At 45.8% G+C, this 21,781-nt stretch overlaps 1 protein-coding gene across 1 annotated transcript in view; it reads left to right on the forward strand.

The window, feature by feature from the left end:
- The first annotated feature begins 4,918 nt into the window (after positions 1–4,918).
- The window catches only part of trabd2b (TraB domain containing 2B), an 84,677-nt gene continuing 67,814 nt past the window's right edge, over positions 4,919–21,781 (forward strand). The window contains exons 1-2 of the mRNA XM_055861355.1: positions 4,919–5,465; positions 8,548–9,117. Coding sequence (XP_055717330.1) covers positions 5,358–5,465; positions 8,548–9,117 — 678 coding nt within the window. The 5' untranslated portion in view covers positions 4,919–5,357. The remainder of the gene's footprint in view (positions 5,466–8,547; positions 9,118–21,781) is intronic.

Genomic DNA, 21,781 nt, shown 5'->3' on the forward strand with positions numbered 1-21,781 from the left:
AGAAGACATTACCAGCAGGCATTACAGGAGGGCACTACCCGAGGACATTACCGGCAGGCATTACCAGAGGACATTACCAGCGGGGATTACCAGAGGACATTACCAGCAGGCATTACCAGAGGACATTACCAGCAGGCATTAACAGAGGACATTACCAGCAGGCATTACCAGAGGATATTACCAGCAGGGATTACCAGAGGACATTACCAGCAGGTATTACCAGCAGGCATTACCAGACGACATTACCAGCGGGCATTACCAGAGGACATTACCAGCAGGCATTACCAGAGGACATTACCAGCGGGAATTACCAGAGGACATTACTAGCAGGCATTACCAGAGAATTATCAGCAGGCATTACAAGAGGACATTACCAGCAGGGATTACCAGAGGACATTGCCAGCAGGGATTACCAGAGGACATTACCAGAGAGCATTACCAGAAGGCATTACCAGCAGGCATTACCAAAGGACATTACCAGCAGGGATTACCAGAGGACATTGCCAGCAGGCATTACCAGAGGACATTACCAGAGGACATTACCAGCAGGCATTACCAGAGAACATTATCAGAGGACATTACCAGCAGGTATTACCAGAGGACATTATCAGAGGACATTGCCAGCAGGCATTACAGGAGGACATTACCAGCAGGGATTACCAGCTGGCATTACCAGAGGACGTTATCAGAGGACATTACCAGCAGGCATTACCAGAGGGCATTATCAGAGGACATTACCGGCAGGCATTACCAGAGGACATTACCAGAGGACATTATCAGAGGACATTGCCAGCAGGCATTACCAGAGGACATTACCAGAGGACAATACCAGCAGGCATTATAAGAGGACATTACCAGCTGGCATTACCGGAAGAAATTATCAGAAGACATTACCAGCAGGGATTACCAGCTGGCATTACCAGAGGACATTATCAGAGGACATTACCAGCAGGCATTACCAGAGGGCATTATCAGAGGACATTACCTGCAGGCATTAACAAAGGACATTACCAGTGGGCATTACCAGAGGACATTACCAGCAGGCATTACCAGAGGACATTACCAGAGGACATTACCAGCAGGCATTACCAGAGGACATTATCAGAGGACATTACCAGCAGGTATTACCAGAGGACATTATCAGAGGACATTACCGGCAGGCATTACCAGAGGACATTACCAGAGGACATTATCAGGAGGCATTACCAGAGGACATTATCGGAGGTATTACCAGCAGGTATTACCAGAGGACATTATCAGAGGACATTGCCAGCAGGCATTACCAGAGGACATTACCAGAGGACATTACCAGCAGGCATTATAAGAGGACATTACCAGCTGGCATTACCGGAGGAAATTATCAGAAGACATTACCAGCAGGCATTACCAGAGGGCATTACCCGAGGACATTACCAGCAGGCATTACCAGAGGACATTACCAGCGGGGATTACCAGAGGACATTACCAGCAGGCATTACCAGCAGGCATTACCTGAGGACATTACATGCAGGCATTACCAGCAAACATTACCAGCGGGCATTACCAGAGGACATTACCAGCAGGCATTACCAGAGGACATTACCAGAGGACATTACCAGCAGGCATTACCAGAGGACATTATCAGAGGACATTACCAGCAGGTATTACCAGAGGACATTATCAGAGGACATTGCCAGCAGGCATTACAGGAGGACATTACCAGCAGGGATTACCAGCTGGCATTACCAGAGGACATTATCAGAGGACATTACCAGCAGGCATTACCAGAGGGCATTATCAGAGGACATTACCGGCAGGCATTACCAGAGGACATTACCAGAGGACATTATCAGGAGGCATTACCAGAGGACATTATCGGAGGTATTACCAGCAGGTATTACCAGAGGACATTATCAGAGGACATTGCCAGCAGGCATTACCAGAGGACATTACCAGAGGACATTACCAGCAGGCATTATAAGAGGACATTACCAGCTGGCATTACCGGAGGAAATTATCAGAAGACATTACCAGCAGGCATTACAGGAGGGCACTACCCGAGGACATTACCAGCAGGCATTACCAGAGGACATTACCAGCGGGGATTACCAGAGGACATTACCAGCAGGCATTACCAGAGGACATTACCAGCAGGCATTAACAGAGGACATTACCAGCAGGCATTACCAGAGGATATTACCAGCAGGGATTACCAGAGGACATTACCAGCAGGTATTACCAGCAGGCATTACCAGACGACATTACCAGCGGACATTACCAGAGGACATTACCAGCAGGCATTACCAGAGGACATTACCAGCGGGCATTACCAGAGGACATTACCAGCAGGCATTACCAGAGGACATTATCAGCAGGCATTACAAGAGGACATTACCAGCAGGGATTACCAGAGGACATTGCCAGCAGGGATTGCCAGAGGACATTACCAGCAGGCATTACCAGAAGGCATTACCAGCAGGCATTACCAGAAGGCATTACCAGCAGGCATTACCAAAGGACATTACCAGCAGGGATTACCAGAGGACATTGCCAGCAGGGATTACCAGAGGACATTACCAGCAGGCATTACCAGAGGACATTACCAGCGGGCATTACCAGCAGCCATTACCAGAGGACATTACCAGCAGGCATTACCGGACGACATTACCAGCGGTCATTACCAGAGGACATTATCAGAGGACATTACCAGTGGGCATTACCAGAGGACATTACCAGCAGGCATTATACGACGACATTATCAGAGGACATTACCAGCAGGCATTACCAGAGGACATTATCAGAGGACATTACCAGCAGGTATTACCAGAGGACATTATCAGAGGACATTACCAGCAGGGATTACCAGCTGGCATTACCAGAGGACATTAGAGGACATTACCAGCAGGCATGACCAGAGGGCATTATCAGAGGACATTACCGGTAGGCATTACCAGAGGACATTACCAACAGGCATTACCAGAGGACATTACCAGCGGGCATTACCAGAGGACATTACCAGCAGGCATTAACAGAGGACATTACCAGCGGGCATTACCAGAGGACATTACCAGCAGGCATTACCAGAAGACATTACCAGCAGGCATTACCAGAGGACATTACCAGCAGGGATTACCAGAGGACATTACCAGCAGGCATTACCAGAGGACATTACCAGCGGGCATTACCAGCTGGCATTACCAGAGGACATTACCAGCAGGGATTTCCAGAGGACATTACCAGCAGGGATTACCAGAGGACATTACCAGCAGGCATTACCAGAGGACATTACCAGCAGGCATTACAAGACGACATTACCAGGGCCTTTGTTAGTGCTCTCTTTCCCTTTGTCCATGTGTATGTGTGCACTCACGTACATACTTGTCTTATAAGCATATTATACCGTAGTGATCAAAGTCCGAAAATTGACATTGAAAATGCATATCAATGACAGGTCCAATCCTGGATGTATTGTAAAAGTTTCCCCACTACCAAGATAACTTACGAATGGAGTTGAAACAATGTGCACATGCACCGAATAAGAGCTCTGTCTAACTTACTGTCCCCCTCGTGCTATCTCTTTCTCCCTCTCTCTGTGCCTGTGTCTTGCTAACACGTCCCCAGACATCCATTTTCAGGAGTGAGGGTTTTCTGTGGTTTGCAAACAGAACATTAACTTTAAAGTATTTTCTTATGCCGTCTGTCTCTGGTCTATATATGCTGTAAATCCTGGCCGTTGTCCAGGAATCTCCTGCATGCAGCCGCTCATAAGCCTCGTCTAACCAGCCAAGAATGTGAACCAGCCTCCTTCAAAGAGAAGCCTTTCACAAGGTGTGGTTAAAGCAGGTAACTGTGTCTGCAGGTGGTCACATTACAACAGAGGAGGCTGCAACTGAAATCACCTGTCTTGCACAAGAACTAACTGCAAGGGGAGTTGCAAGGGCAAATAGGTACATTCGGATTAGATTAGATATGAGTAGGCCAAGTCTAGGAGGTAGGTATTCTTATACTGATGCATGAAAAAAGCTACTTTGAAAATGTTTTCATAACCAATACTGTGGGGTAGACATAAATCAAACCCTTAGTAAACTGATTTGGGATCAGTTCTTAGATGAAACAATCACAAGTCAGCTAAGCAATGTGAATGTAGAGGGAGATAAAAGACACTTAAGCAACAACCCCAGAACAAACAGATAATTTGTTACATGTGTATCCAGAATCCTGTTGGAGAACCGTGAGGACAGTCAGAGTCAAACACAGACCAGGCATCCAGAGATGAGAGGAGAGGAGTGAGGAGAGAGATTTAAAATAAGACAGAGGACAAAGAATGGCTTGTCCAGGGCCTTTCTGCCATTGCCCCAGAGGGGAGGCCCGGGTGGCACTTGTTTGAGGGGCTCCCATGATAAATGTCCCACTACTTGATTCTGTCACACTGTCTGCAATGTGGACAATAACATGGGTCATGGCATAGTTTTGACACCGTGGACTGAAGAGAGGGAGAACTTTGTCTCTCAACATGGCCATTCATCGGAACCATTCAGAATTACACAAGATGACCATATCCAAGAGGGCTTTTATAAGATAAATAAATATGAAACTCTTCACAGTTGTCTTTACTGAGATGTTTAATTGTAGGCATTAATCACTCATGACTGGGACACTGGGTCTAAGGGCCCATATTAAACTCTTGAGCAAAAAGTGTCAAACAAGCAATGACAGTGATAAATGTGAACCAACTGAAAAATATGACATGTTTAACATAACTTAAGATTTTTTGAAGGACTCCTGGCTTGAAAGGCACCAGACTGGCATTGCAACATTGTCTCACCTGCCCTTTCAGTGGTTGGCAACATGGCATTGCATTATTTTGATTCGTGCAGGGTTTTAAGCACTGGAATTACAGATGACAGTTTAAATAACCCCATCTCATCTCTCACTCACACGCAAAGCTGTGCTCTCCCTTTCCCCTCAAAACCTACGCTCCCCTCCTCTTAAAATAAGCAGTTGGGGAAAATATTCAAAGCGTACCACCTCTTCCTCCTCCACTCAACCAGCCAGGCTTCAAACTCCTAGAGCGCACTGCGAAAACTTTCCTCTGCAACTGCTGAAAAAACGACTGACACAGGACAGCGCCGAGTGAGAAGAGATAGGGAAAGTAGAACGCGTAGCCCGTTAATAGTTGCCTGGGGTTTGGGAATGGCGGAGAGTCGGAACGATCTATGTCCACCTTCCGAATGGCACATGTGAGCCGAACCCGGTCTCCTCCGCGTCTATTTTATTACACGTTAGGCGGCGAACGCCAGTAAACAGCGAGAAAAAGACAGGGGGGAGATTGAAGTATCTACAACAGCCTGTCGACACCACTATCCTCTCATCTCGAGATGGTCTGTCCGCCAGGACTTCGATGGTTCCTACTTACCGCTCTCTTGCACGCTGTCGCACCCCGGGACACCCGCGAGAGACCGAGGCAATGTGACCCGCCGAAGTCGGTGAGTTGTGCGGAGTAGTTACGGTTACTTACCTGTTTCAGTAATGTCATGAGGCAATATCACACATGAATATGTCCTTGATGGATAGATACAAGCCTTTTAGCTAAATATTTTGGGTTAATTGCAAATGTATGTGTCTAGTCTACAACTGCCACAGTAGGCTACAACAAATGATACAATTTAAATAAACGCACTTTGCTTACACAGTGTTCCTGAATAAGTTGTCTTATGTGCGGCGGGTAGGCCAATATAAACATAGTGAGATATTGTGTAGTTATTGGGTTTTTGTGTAACAACCCAATTAACAATAACAACAAGTTTTGAGTTTTATTGTCATGGAAATATTGACATACTATAATAACTACCTACACGTTAAATACAAGAACTATAATTATGTTTATAGCAACTTTATTAGGCTACCGTATTATTATAGTATAATTATCACGTGTTATTATTAATATTATTATTATTATTATGCTATTATTATGCCATCATATATTGTTAGGCTAATCCATTATTTCAAGGCTTCGTTAATAGGCCTGTAGTCTACAAGTTGAAGAGGGAAAGCCCATGGCCTATAATTGAAACAATTTCCAATCAGCAAAGTTGCTTCCAATGGCACCTCAAAAATAAGTTATTTTACTTGACATAGCCTATTCTTGAGTTTCCTCACACAAATCTGGGCCTGAAAAATGGAAGCAGTTGCCAAGCGAAATATGGTTCATGGGCGCCTACCATATGCCTGTTTATATGACAAAAGATAGTGGGGAACACAAACGGGTGACTTGACTTTACATACATTTATTTGGAAAAGTTTCAATTACCTTCAATCCAAACGGATCAAGTTTCAATGAAACACGACCTATTAAAACAGTTATCGGGCATATTTGCAAAATTATGGAATGGGCTTGTTTTCACAAAGGGAGTCAGCCCATTCGAATTCATTTAATTTGAGTGTTATTTTATCTGGCCAGGACCATGTTGCACATGCTCCCGTCTGTATGTCTCTCAGTGTGAATTTCTCATGATTCTAATTAATTTCCTTCTGATTCTTCTCTTGTGCTGATGATAGAGACAATGCGTGCCGTACGCGTAGACTACATGACAGGTCTGGTCTACATGACTAAATTCCCAGATAGAAACGCAATAGGGCTACATCATAACTGGAATTACATGACTACAGCAATAACGTTAATTACAGGGGCATGATGTGATCTATTAATATAATACAAATGTGTTATAATACATTATTGAAAATATTTATCATGGTTGACTTGATAGCATTGCTACAACATAGTCTACAAAATAATGAAATTGTTGGTATTGTTAACCTGCATCTTATAATTGCATTGTTGTCAGGGTCCAGGGATTAACTGTATATGTTGTTCCCCCTTCATGTGATTTGTAATACGTCAGTACAGAAGTATCTGTTTTGTGTTAAAGGTAATTACCCAATAAAATTGAGTTGTTCACATCAGTGCTCCGGAGCGAGCTAGAACCAGCGCGCGAGGAGCTCTTCTCAGGTCTAGGCTCGGCCAAATCAAGTAAAACGGACTTCAACTATCCTTATTCGATCGTAAAGATGTCTTCCTGTCTCCGTGAAGACGAACAGACGTTTGACGATTTAATGATTAACAAATGATATGTATAAAGTTACCAAAATATATAGCCAAAATATAGCCTAGTCAAAATATAATAGTAAGCTGTAGGCGTCACCCATGCATTTATTTAGTTGTACTTAGGCTATGCTAATGTGAAAATAATTTCCAAAGAAACGTTTTGAAACGTCTTAATCACAAATTGCCAGTTTGAGAGGATGTGCAAGCATTTCAGTATAAAACATAGTTCAATGCAATAATTAGGCCTAAAATTATACAAATGTAATTTATGACAATAACAATCCCTTGCAAAAACAATAATATTTCCAAATATTTAATGCCTTTTGACAGGGTTTTGAAATCGTTTTAAAAATGTAATTTAAAATGACAAATGTTAGCATGGCATTGGCATTACAATTGTTATTACAACTGGGGAGGTTTTCATTGAATTAGGGTAGAAATAAACATTTAAAGGGGCTTGGCCCCACAGATAGCATATGAACATGTCATGAAAGTCATGAAATAAATGTTTAGAATTACAGGAACTGTGCTTTAAAACTGCAACATTTTCTCTCCGCCTCATGGCAAAATATGTAAAATAGCATGAGATTTGCTATAAAAATGCAAGTGTTTCTCTCTGTGGTGAGATTTGGCCTTTTTGGACCATGCTGGTGGACCCAGCGAAACTGCTAAACTACTGATACAAATAAAAAAATCCCCAATCCCAGCATCATCTCTATGGTTTGATTTATGTTTTGCAGAGCTATGATCTATGGATGTTTTTGTAAAGAGGTCATAAGGACCCTCATCAAATCCCTGGAATGTTAATGAACTGTAAGAAATAGACACATAAACAAAGCTTTTTCCATTTTATCAGACTTTTATACTGTTCAGTAAACCAGATACAGTAGCCACGTTTGACAAAATGTTTAGCAAAGGCCTATTTGTGTGCATTTTGTTGTTTGTGTAGGCTATCTAATGGCTTTTGCAAAAAAGTACTTCCTCAAGTAAAGGATATCCAAGTTAGGTGGGTTGCAGCAGTTTTATATGGTGCAGTATGTTTATACTGCTGTAGCAACCCTTGAAAAGCTTCCCAGCTTCACAGAGGCATTGGCAGCACAGCTATGCACCTCAACAATACACTGGGGTCTGTTTACAAGGAGAAAGCTTCACTATAAACTCATTGACTCAGAACAGCAGACAGAGAGCAGCACAGTGGAAGTTAGCTGACAAGGTTTCATTGAGTCCCTTGCCTTTATCTCCAGCTGACATTTCAACAGATTCTATTGCATTGACCTGTATCTCAACCAACTAAAAAGCCTGTTTTGAATCACTAAATCACAAAAAGTACTTTTGACTTAACTACTGTCAATGGCCTTTACTCAGAAGGTTTATTTACTCTATTCAAATACTGATTGTCATAAACTCTCTCTCGCATCTCCTCCTCCCCATCCTCCCCCCCCAACCCCCCTGCGCCCCAATAGCAAACCGACATGAACTCTTTCCTCTGGACGGTGGAGCGCCCAGCTCCCTATCCCCCCTCCTATCTCTTTGGGACCATCCATGTGCCCTATACCCGTGTGTGGGACTTCATCCCAGATGTCTCCAAACGGGCCTTTCAGACCAGCGCCAACGTGTTCTTCGAGCTGGACCTGACTGACCCCCTGACCATCTCCAAGTTGACCAACTGCCAGCTGCTGCCCCACGGGGAAAACCTGCAGTCCCTGCTGCCCCGGGACCTGTACCGCCGCCTCAAACGCCACCTGGACTACGTTAAGCACATGATGCCCTACTGGATAACGGCAGACCAGCGGGGCCGGGGACTGTACGCTGACTACCTCTTCAACGCCATCGCAGGGAACTGGGAGAGGAAGAGGCCTGTGTGGGTGATGCTGATGGTTAACTCTCTGACGGAGTCAGACGTGAGGTCGCGGGGGACTCCCGTACTGGACCTGTTCCTGGCCCAGGAGGCCGACCGCATGGGGAAGAGGACGGGAGCGGTGGAGCGGGTGGAGGAACAGTGTCACCCCCTCAACGGACTTAACTTCTCCCAGGTAAGAGAGGGGGCTGTGGAGGGGGTGGGTTTTGGACATGATCTTTGGAGTTGGGGGATATGTGATTGTTGGATGCATTTGGTTGGCGGCTTGGGGCAGGGAGTTGGGAGATTTAATAGAAGGGAAGTCTTGGGAGGAGTTAGTGGAGAATGTAGAAAATGACAATGGGAGGAGAAAAATATGATTTGAAACAGTATGTTTCAAAGCTGTGTAGATGGTTTTAAAGTTATTATTGTGCCTGAGCCTTACAAAACAGACATGAGAGCTAAATCAGCTGACGAGGTGTCACGTTGACAGCTGTAAGTGTAACATGAGTTAGTGAAGGTGTGAGGTAAAAGAGTGTGTGGGACGGGTAGATCTCTTTTCACTGGGCTGACTGCCTGTCTTGGTGCTATGATACAACCACTGTTAGTATCTTGCTCTGTAACTTAACACTGGAAAGATGGACAGAATAACCAAATTACTTGATGACAAAAACATGGGGAGTATCCGTGTTTTCTATCTCCTTGGAAGGGCTATAGAGGAAGAGTAACATGGAGGTCTAAATAAAGGGTGGCCCAGGAATGGTTAGGGGGAGGTCAACTCAAGTCAATTTTTCCAAACTCTGGGAGGTCCAAGCATGCCTTTGATGTGCTAGGACTGGGAGGCTATTCTCCTGCACGCACACACACACACACACACACACACACACACACACACACACACACACACACACACACACACACACACACACACACACACACACACACACACACACACACGGCGTGCCTGGGCCTCCGTGTGAAAGGGTGCGGGGCTCCTGCGCTAATTTGAGAGGCACTGGGCCCACACAGCCTCTCCTCTTTCATCAGCACCTCCTAACTACGCTGTCAAAGAGCACACACACACACACACACATATGCGCACACGCGCACACACATACAGCTGCCCTGCACATGCATGGGAACGTGGAACACAACTGCCCTACAACAATGTTGCAAGGCCAAGTCATGAACTGCTTCTCAGTGTAGTAGTATACAGGATACAGTGATAATATAAGTCTAATTTCTAATGACCACAGCCTGGAGCTAACACTCTATCATTAAAGCTCTTGGTGTAATGCCTGTTATTTCCAATGAGAACATGAGTAAATCACCAATACAAAGTATTGGACGACTGCCTGCCTTTCTATTGTTCCAGGGAAGGGAACTTTTTACAAGGCAGGTGTATTGTTGGATAACATTTGTGTTGTTGGAGGTTATTTTTCTAAAATCATAATGAATAACTTGAAAAAACTCTGTAGCATAATGGACTTTTGGACTTTTGAGCAAGAAACCTACCCCCCATCTCAAGTTGTATGAAAAGAGTTCAAAACCTGAAGTGAAAGTGACATGGAAACAATTATAGTCAATTATAATTTGCGATGTAATTTGAACACTATGGTTGATTGGATCTCTCTCTATGGTGATTGGATCTCTCTCTATGGTGATTGGATCTCTCTCTATGGTGATTGGATCTCTCTCTATGGTGATTGGATCTCTCTCTATGGTTGATTGGAACAAAGATGAGGTCAGGCTGACAGACTGAAAAAAACGAGAGGAAAAGTGCGAGAGAGAGAGAGAGAGAGTGACGGTGAAGGAGTGAGGGAGAGCAGGGAAAGACTGATGTGCATCATGTCAGTGCGAACCCTAATCTGAAACATGAGCTCTACTTCTTCTGTGGTGGCTAGATCTGACAGCTCCAAACCCTACTGTCCACATATAATTTGTTCCCAATAAACGTAGCTGCTTACAATATCCTGTAACTTGCAGCTCCCGCGTCACAAAGAGGGTCTCCGATGGTGATTCTTCATCTGCCATAATTATTTTCATACTGTAGGCACCTGGCCCCTGCACAGCCAGTGACCTGGAACTGTGTGGCTGGACCTGGGGCATGGGCTAGCCCAGCTTCGCATCCCCTCCCCTCCCCTCCCCTCAGCTTCTCAGCATGGGGACAGTGTGGTGGCGTTACTGAGTCAACCATCGCCCTGGGTCTCCTGACCTCACAGGAAGTGATCTGTCCGGATGAGAGGTATAACTGATAAACAGTTTCCCCCATGGTGAGAAGTGTACCCCGTGGTAGAGGCCTTCATGGGTCCAAAAAGTTGTACCCGTTCTGAAATGGACATGGTGCTTTCCCATCCGAACCTGATATGCATAAATACATTTTTTTATATATAGAGTCCAGTCCCGAATGGACCCGAGAACAACTAGACCCATTCTGTATAGACCTGGTCGGCTCCAGACCTCGTCTGATCCAGTTAAGGGGAGCAGCAGAAAAGTCCATTTTTAAGCTACTTTATTAACCGGATCTGATAAAGCGCGAGAGAGAGGAGGTAGAGATAGATGAGACTCTAGCAGGGGCAGTGCTGTGTGTGTAGGCTACTGTGAGTGTGAGTGAGTGACACGTGGAACGGGGAGGAGGGAGAGATGAGAGACTGCAACCAAAAATCCGACTCACGCTATAGTAGACTAATAGCCACCATAGCTAGGTTATTTATCTTTCAATATGATTACGTAGTACCTATGTTGACAGCATCAAACCGGGAGAGGCTAGTTAAGCTAGGCTAATTGAGGCTGCATGCGCTTTCTGCACAACTACTAACAACTAATCTCCTAACTTTTGCCCCTCATGGAGGCTCTATGACTGCAGACTATTGCCACTTTGATGACTTATGATTGGCCAACAAGCTACAGTACGCGTGCCACTCTCGTGAAACGCAAAGAGCAGCAGCATAAATTAGAAAAAAAAATCCTCTTTCTCTCTCGGTCTACTGCAGAGGTCATGTTCTGATCTATACTGAACAAAAATATAAACTTAACATGTAAAGATCCCAGAAATGTTCCATACACACAAAAAGCTTATTTCTCTAAAATGTTGTGCACAAATTTGTTTACATCTCTGTTAGTGAGCATTTCTCCTTTGCTAAGATAATCCAGCCACCTGAGAGATGTGGCATATTAAGAGGCTGATTAAACAGCATGATCATTACACATGTGCACCATGTGCTGGGGACAATAAAAGGCCACTCTAATGTGCTTTTTGTCACACAACACAGTGCCACAGATGTCTCAAGTTTTGAGGGAGCGTGCAATTGGCATGTTGACTGCAGGAATGTCCACCAGAGCTGTTGCCAGATAATTTGTTCATTTCTCTACCATAAGCCGGCTCCAACGTTGTTTTAGAGAATTTGGCAGTACAACCGCAGACCATGTGTAACCACGCCAGCCCTGGACCTCCATATCCGGCTTCTTCACCTTAGGGATTGTCTGAGACCAGCCTCCCGGACAGCTGTTGAAACTGTGAGTTTGCACAAAGTATATCTGTACAAACTGTCAGAAACAGTCTTAGGAAAGCTCATCTCCGTGCTTGTCGTCCTCACCACCGTCTTTCTTGACCTGACTGCCATTTGGCATCATAACCGACTTCCGTGGGCAAATGCTCACCTTCGATGGCCACTGGCAGCTGGAGAAGTATGCTCTCCCGGATAAATCCCGGTTTCAACAGACAGCGTGTATGGCATTGTGTGGGCGAGGGGTTTGCTGATGTCAGCGTTGTGAACAGAGTGCCCGATGGTGTTGGTGGGGTTATGGTATGGGAAGGCATAATCTACAGGCAACAAACACAATTGCATTTTATCGATGGCGATTTGAATGCACAGAGATACCGTGACAAGATCCTGAGGCCCATTGTTGTGCCATTCATCCGCCGCCATCACCTCATGTTTCAGCATGATAATGCACAGCCCCACGTCTCAAGGATCTACACAATTCCTGGAAGCTAAAAATGTCCCCGTCTTCCATGGCCTGCATACTCACCAGAAAATGTTACCTGTTGAGCACGTTTGGGATGCTCTGGATTGATGGGTACGACAGGGTGTTCTAGTTCCTGTCAATATCTAGAAACTTTACATTTCCTTTGAAGAGGAGTGGGACAACATTCCACTGGCCACAATCAACAGCCTGATCAACTCTAAGAGAAGGAGATGTGTCACGCTGCATGAAGCAAATGGTGGTCACCCCTGATACTGACTGGTTTTCTAATCCACGCCACAACTTTTTTTTAAAGGTATCCCTATAGATGGAGCTCTGGCGCACTTACAGACCTGATAGAACTTTGGTTTCTGTGTGCAGTAGCAGTGAGGCAGCAGTGAGGCTGTGGAAATAAAGGCTTGGGGAGAGCATCTCCAGAGCTGTGGAGGGCGATGCAGGCCGACAGATGGGTGGGCCTGCCAGCACCAACCACTCTCCAAAGGCACGCTATCCACACCGAGGGGGAACCTGCAGGAAGCCAGGACATCTAGAGGGGTGAAAGCTGGTCACCGTCCAGCAGACGCATTCTGAAAAAGTCAACAACAACCACAGGCACCTCTCTTCCACTCCCCCGTCTCAGTGCACTACATCTATATCTACATGTAGACCTGAGCCTCTGCTGCCTGCGTCTCTCCGTCTCTGGCCTGGTGTATAAATACCCCTATTTATTTACTCTGGTTCACTTTGCAGCCGAAGCACAGCCCTTGTCAGCGGGAGATGACATCACACACATCACACCTTCTCTGTGTTGGGGTCAGAGGTGGCGATGGGGCTGGCGGAGCAGTGGGCCGTGAGGAGACTCTGTGAGTTCTGAGTTAGGAGCTGAACGTTCAGGGGCCCCAGAACAGAAAAGGCTAAGTTACTGGGCTATTTTCCAGGCAGGTGATATAAGTCAGTATTCGACATCCATCCATGTCTGAGGACTTCGGGAGATGACATGGAAACCGGCCACTAGGGGCAACAGTAAGTCCTGTCGGTTTTGCTAGGGCGTTCTGGATGGGGATGGCGGATGAGTGTAAGCATCTACCTGTGGTTCGAAAGGTTGCATGTTTGAATCCAGCGATGGAAAGTTGTTTTTGATATTTTTGTTTTAACCCTATCCCAAACCTTAACCCTTACCATAACTATTCAGAGTTAATGCCTAACTTTAAGAATGTGGACTTAATGTCTAAACTTAACCTTAAACACTTTGAAATGTAACATTTGAGAAACATGGATGAACGCCTAATTCTGACGTGAGACAGTGAGAGCTTGTTGCGATTTTCACTGTGACCTGGAGAGGGAGTCTCCTCAGCTGTAGCATTGTCACCTTAGCAGGGACATATCTGGTTTCTCCTCAGCAGGAGCTTGGGGTGCCCTGTGGTGCACTGTGACAGAGACGTCTATTTCAATCAGCCCTGCCCCCGACACAGCTCAGTAGTCCTTTTCTGCTTTAGTAAAGACTTTAGGTTGAGACTTTCTGCTGTGCTGACATAGCACACAATATGGGCCTCTCACATATTGTGGTTAGGTTGGTAAAAATATCCAGGGGGCATTGCCTTCCTATGCATACACAGAATTTTGTTTCTCTAATTTAATACGTGTTAAACTGAAGATGCTACGCTGAGTCTGAGATGATACGCTGAGTCTGAGATGATACGCTGAGTCTGAGATGATACGCTGAGTGACCAGAGAAATAAAGATCTCCCTTGTCTCGACAGGGTCACGGAGAGCACTGATGAAGACAAGCTGTGTTCAAAACACACATCTCCCGGCTGTCATATCAAATCATGACAGAACACTTTTCAGCGTGTTCATTGGATGGCTCTCGTATAAATAATGCATATTTAAAGGGAGGAATTAGGTAACATATGACCTGGTCTTTAGTCAAATATTTACATTCCATGGCTGATGTGTTAGGATGGGTCTGGAGCGCTCCTCTGGCCGCAGGGCCTGGAGACAAGTGATGGAAAAAAACAGTTGTCTCCTCTGCTCCCTAACCTGGCTCCTTCTGGCTCCATGCTCCCTCCCTCTCTCTTTCTCGCGCCATGTCTTGGGGCTCTCGCTGTCCCACTGCTCAACTGTACACACCTGGATCTGAACACACAGAACAGAAGAGTAGGAGAGTATAGTTCAAACACCGGGCCTCTCCTACTATGTATCTACTATGGTTGGTACTACGACTCTGCTACTACATTGATTGTTACAATGTTGGAAAGAAACCCCAAAGGAAACACTGGTAGATGTTCACTCTTTACGAGTGACGTTAGAGGATGATGTCAAGCCTCGTCTGACTCCTAGTATAAATATGTGGAAAACTGCCGGGCAACTTGTATCAGACAGGATATTTCCTGGCTCCGTTGGCAGGCGGAGGGCCAACCACCGCTCTAATGACTTAATTGGCTTCTTAATGACTAAATTGCCCTTCTGCTACCCAGAACCACTTAGGCTATTATACACTGGCCAAAACAGTGGCTTACGGTGGAAGCCAATGAGGAAGAGAGGCCAGATGTGGATGTAGAGTGAGTGGTGGGAGTGACGACTGTAACTACAGGACATCAAAGAGATGGGGTGAATACAGGTCATATACTATTGGTTCAGTTAGACACAAGTTGGTCAGTTTTTTGCCGGTCAAGGATAATACTTGGTATCTCTATTCTATTCCATTCTATGGTTACTCCATAGAGCCATATCTCTGTGGTCTTGAGAAACACCATGTCCCCTCTCCCACCTCTGAATACCTGGCCAGAGGAGAGGACCTACTGTAGATAAGTCATGGATTCACCACATTGTCACTGAGGTAGCCACTATAGCGAGACAGTGGGCTAGAGAGAGTGCTATCCCATACCGTTGGGTTCCCAGTGCTAAAACCATCCCTTTCCTGTTTCAAACGGAACACGGATACATATCTTTGTTTTAATGGCTGCACGTCACGCTATGGATCATTATCCTCCTACCCCTGCTCTTTCTCTCATAGCTGACTCGGTCTCTCTTTCTCACATACACACACCACAGTGACCCATGCAGTGAAATACACACGTACACACACAGACAATGACAACATGGGTAACAAACGCCAAGCAGATCAGTCTAGGGGCAACAAAACAATGGAAACAAAACAGTGGATTTGGAGGTGGTCTTGCTGTGCCTCTGGGCAGGGGCATGTTTTTTCCTGGCAGCGTAGGTTGGATTGGGTTGTCTGAGGTAGCGGCTGATTGATCGCAGACAGGAATGTGACTCAGTGATTTCCTGAGCAACCACAGTTTCCCTGCCTGGAACCCTGTTGTCTGTCAGAGTGTGATAACCATCTTAGATCTGAATCACATACATTACAACCACCTTAACATTGCAGCTCCATGACTTGGTGTTGGTGTGTTGTTGTCTGTGCACAAATGCTCACAGTCACAGATCACTAGCCTTGAGAAATTAAGTGTTTGTTTGTGTGTGTGTGTGTGTGTGTGTGTGTGTGTGTGTGTGTGTGTGTGTGTGTGTGTGTGTGTGTGTGTGTGTGTGTGTGTGTGTGTGTGTGTGTGTGTGTGTGTGTGTGTGTGTGTGTGTGCGTGTGTCACCCTCAGAGGCAGGCTTGTCAGGACCCTTGGATGAGCATTAGTGTAGGCCTCTCACTGAACCCTGCTTTAATATGACCCATGCGTTTCCTCTGCCCTCTGTGCTCTGTCCCAAGTTATACACACCCCAGTGAAGCACTTCAATTCCACTCAGCCCCACCTCACCCCAGTCTCACCTCACCCCACCTCACCTCACCCCACCCCACCTCACCTCACCCCAGTCTCACCTCAGCCCCACCTCACCCCACCTCACCTCACCCCACCTCACCCCTTTCCCCTTCAACGCTCTTAATGCTCTCAAAGTGACTCCGCACCTCTGTACCAATCATGTGTATTATTAAAGAGGAAGTGAAACTCAGTTCTGAGTCTTTAAGGAAGGAGTCCATAACTGTTTGAGGATGATTGGTTAAGCAGGGATGCTCTTAGACTGGCCATTTTCTTTGTTGAATCAGTCCTGATTGAGGTCACACCCCAGACTATTCCTCTACTGCCACTGACAGAGTCAGAGTGGTGATGACTCAGGTCGTCCATCCGCCCCAGCCCACAGACTGATGTGAAACCCGCCAGTTGGAGCTCTTGAAATGGAGCTCCTCTCATAAACTTTTACTGGGGTGCACATAAATCCACTGATTCCCGCTGTTCCCCTGCGCAACCGTGTGGATCGACGCCCGCCCGCCCCCCCCCCCCCCAGTCCCCTTTTCCCTCCCCAGGCCAGCAAAGAGGGAGGGCAGGACGCAGGCACCACTGACATTAACAAGGCCTCAAACACACAGGCACTGGTACAAACTCACTGAGCTCTGTGGGGAGAAATTACAGCAGAGCAGTTAGTCCAAACCCCATTCATCCATGTTTAAAAGCACTCGGCTCAGTCAAAGTTATTTTTGTTGATGGATAGTTTCATGAGAACACGTTGATCCCTGGGTCAAGCTTGGCTCTGGGCTGACCCAGTGATGGAGTAGTACGGTCAGGGCTGGAAGGGATAGCTGCAGTGCCCACCAGTGTTAACACAATGTTATAAGTAAGGAAGAGATCCTTCACAGTGTTCTGATAGGAAGGTCATGTTTCACTCCACATCCCTGTCTCTGATGGATCGACAAGGGTGTAACTGGAATACATGACCTCATAGTGTGTCTGCGGGTGGGAGTGTATGTTTGTTTGCATGCACGTCAGTGGAGGCTGGTGACGTGAACAATTTAGGAGGATGGGAGACCCACGGCATAGGCACGGACTGCACGGAGACGACAAAGTGTGTTTTAAAATTATTTTAACCTAAAGCATTTAATAGAGACATTTATAGTACAATATTATGGGGAATGGGAATGAAAGGGCTACTTACACATTGTTGGGAAGGGATCACAGCAGTGATTGAATGAGGGTATGAGTCATGAGTTGAGGTTTTCAGATGTTTGACTTCAGTGCAGGACAGGGGTTGAGGTGTTCAGAGCCTTCAGTGCAGGACAGGGGTTGAGGTGTTCAGAGCCTTCAGTGCAGGACAGGGGTTGAGGTGTTCAGAGCCTTCAGTGCAGGACAGGGGTTGAGGTGTTCAGAGCCTTCAGTGCAGGACAGGGGTTGAGGTGTTCAGAGCCTTCAGTGCAGGACAGGGGTTGAGGTGTCCAGAGCCTTCAGTGCAGGACAGGGGTTGAGGTGTTCAGAGCCTTCAGTGCAGGACAGGGGTTAAGGTGTTCAGAGCCTTCAGTGCAGGACAGGGGTTGAGGTGTTCAGAGGCTTCAGTGCAGGACAGGGGTTGAGGTGTTCAGAGGCCTCAGTGCAGGACAGGGGTTGAGGTGTTCAGAGGCTTCAGTGCAGGACAGGGGTTGAGGTGTTCAGAGGCCTCAGTGCAGGACAGGGGTTGAGGTGTTCAGAGGCCTCAGTGCAGGACAGGGGTTGAGGTGTTCAGAGGCTTCAGTGCAGGACAGGGGTTGAGGTGTTCAGAGGCTTCAGTGCAGGACAGGGGTTGAGGTGTTCAGAGGCTTTAGTGCAGGACAGGGGTTGAGGTGTTCAGAGGCTTCAGTGCAGGACAGGGGTTGAGGTGTTCAGAGGCTTCAGTGCAGGACAGGGGTTGAGGTGTTCAGAGGCTTCAGTGCAGGACAGGGGTTGAGGTGTTCAGAGGCTTTAGTGCAGGACAGGGGTTGAGGTGTTCAGAGGCTTCAGTGCAGGACAGGGGTTGAGGTGTTCAGATGCCTCAGTGCAGGACAGGGGTTGAGGTGTTCAGAGGCTTCAGTGCAGGACAGGGGTTGAGGTGTTCAGAGGCTTCAGTGCAGGACAGGGGTTGAGGTGTTCAGAGGCTTCAGTGCAGGACAGGGGTTGAGGTGTTCAGAGGCTTCAGTGCAGGACAGGGTCACCATGAATGGACTGTGTTGGAGAAGAGCTCAACTCTTCCACTGAGGGCAGGACAGGATTTGACTGGGAAGACGAAAAACAGAAACACACTACTCTACATAGAAAATTGGCAGGTCTACTCACATTGCTTGTACATGAGAGGGCACATGAGACGTGGCTTCAGTCAGGAGAGTTGACAACGGTAGTGGTCATCACCTCTTAATCAGGGAACAGGAGGGGACTTAACTGTAAATACAAATAGTATATACCTTCCATTACAGCAGCACCACCATAGGTTTGGTCAACAATTTTCTCCATGAAGTTAAGCTCAGACATCTCAGTATTCACAAAGTCAAACACAGACTGTGCAACTCTCCCACTTGACACATCAAAATAGCTCAATAAATGTTCCTGGATAAAGCCCTGATCATCCACACACCTGACAATAACAGACTGGTGGCACAATAGGAACCAGAGTGATGAGGCAATTTTTTCCCTCTTGGGCCCGGAGTTTTTCCTTATCTGGTAACCTAACCAGGAAAACTCCGGACCCTATCCTATGACAGTGAATAATCACTTTTAAAAAGGTTTTATACTGGCTATGATGGGATCCGTTTTTCTAACCAGGTCCGTTTTTCAACTCCTGTAAAAACCTCCTGGCCATGGGGAGGATGAAGACCCTGTCAAACTGCAGCAAATGAATTATATTTAGACTAGACTAACAGGGGTTTTCCTCTGCCCAGACACAGAGATGGACAACAGAACTCACAGGGCTGAGCTTCCTTTATGCATGTTTGTATAGCGCAGACCTATGCAACTGTAGGCCTAATAAAACATTTACTCACATGTCTGTCTATGACATCACTATTATGTTGACTGATTCATTCCAGGTAATCATTTGGGATTTAAAAAGGTCTAGGCAACCTAGCCAGCCCAAATTTGCATATAAACCAAATTTGATCACATTCACATTTTCTCCTGACAAACAAATGGACTATGAATACGTAACGCTACCAATTTGTTTACCCTGACCAGATGGACAGGACGGATAGGCTGCATGCAGATGTTATTATTAGTAGCCTACAGTTGATCATACTGAATAATCGTCTCATTTTCATTCCATACAGCATGTCAGATCTCTAATGTTTAGGTGTGCCTATAATGAAACATTTATGTAAAGAGTTTTTGCTTGTGTCTGTCCAGAGTGATGATGTGTTATCACCTTTGCTAAATAAATACCGGAGGAAAGTGGAAAGCCTACTTGAGCTGGCGCAAAAAAATGCACTACATCAACCTTTCTTTTTAATCTAATGTTTAATGGATGATGCATTGGAAGCAATCAAATCATTCTGAATTGATTTCGACATCGCAGAGAAGGCAGTACAAGCTCCTTGTAGTTGACCTTGTTAGCTGAACTTTCCCACTCGTCCACTACATTGTTGCGAGCATTAACTAGCCATTCTGGTGGACAAAACTGCACTCTGGTAGCTAGCTACTTGCTACTAAATTTAGCAAGGGAAATTGAAATAAATTGAACTAACTCTACACAAAAAATAAAGTTCTAAAACCAAGAAAACAATATATAATCTACCTCCTCCGTCTCCTGTAGTTTGAAGAAACATATTTGAATTGAATAATATCCTAAAAATGCTCATCTATCACCATTCACTCTTATCTTTATCCAATATGCCACCAACTCACACCCTCAAACACGTAGATCCCCTGAACGCAGCTCACTTTCCAGCCCACTTTCCAGCTCCCACTCTCAAACACCTAGATCCCCTGAATACAGCTCACTCTCCAGATCCCAATCACCTGAATTCTAATCATCTGTTCACACACCTGTATGTCATTATCACACACTATTTAGTTCAGTTCTTTGCACCCCATCACTGTGAGGTATTGTTTGTTTTGAGACACACGTCTTTCTGAGCTCTGGGTTTCCCGTGAGTTACTCCTCCTGTGTATGATAGTTTTTGCCTGCCTCACTAACGACGCCTATTACCTGCCTGTACTTTAGCCTATTGGATTTCCTGTTATCTACCTATTGCCTGATCTCCCGGACTACGTTACTAGCCTTTTCCCTGCCTGTACTGTTGCTCTTTTGGACCCCCTGTGTATGACCTTCTGCCTGCCCCTGGACCCAGCTACCTGCCTCCTCCTGTACTCCTTTGCAATAAACACCTGTGCCTGAAACCAGCTCTCTGTCTCCCCTCGTGTTCATTACAGGCACTTCTTAGAGCCAGATTTAATTGATTGAGGGAGTAGGATGCTCTCAATCATCCAGAAACTCCAAGTTTCTGATCATCTCCACCAACAGAGTTGACTTTGTGAAATTAATTTCTGACTACATCGATTTGCCTAAGGTCAATATATATAAAAAAGATTATTATGAAACTCTTACATTGTACCTGTGTTTGTCCTCTGTAGTTACTTGACTTTCTTTGTTTGCTGAAATCCATACTTTTTCAATAAATGTTAATCAGATGTGCCAATTAAATCCCAACAAGGAAACTGTCTGTGGTTGTATTGGATTAAGTTTTTATTAAAACATTTGGATTTTAGCAAACAAAGGCACGCATCTACAGAGGACAAACATACTGCAGGTTCAAGGTAAGCGACACGTTTTATAATTGACATTTTTTTAAGTATTGACCTTGGGCAAATCGATGTAGTCGGAGCTGAAATCCACAAAGCCTGGTCTCTGCTCTACTTCGTTGGTGGAATTCATCAGAAACATCCTTCTCCATGGAGTTGAGTTTTGTCAGCTACCTTCTTCTCTGCCCCTCAAATGACCCTCATCCCCCAATCGCTCCACCCTCCCTCCCTACCTTCTCTGCTGTCGTACATGATTCCCTGTGACTGGCTCAATGGTGCAGCGCAGGTTAGTGGTTGTGCTCTATTGTTCAGGTCAGTTGTAGAGCTGGGATTTGGGATTATGGAATGTTGGCTCCCCTTCTGCTGACGTGT

Source organism: Salvelinus fontinalis, chromosome 14, assembly GCF_029448725.1.
Source record: "Salvelinus fontinalis isolate EN_2023a chromosome 14, ASM2944872v1, whole genome shotgun sequence".
Lineage (NCBI taxonomy): Eukaryota > Metazoa > Chordata > Actinopteri > Salmoniformes > Salmonidae > Salvelinus > Salvelinus fontinalis.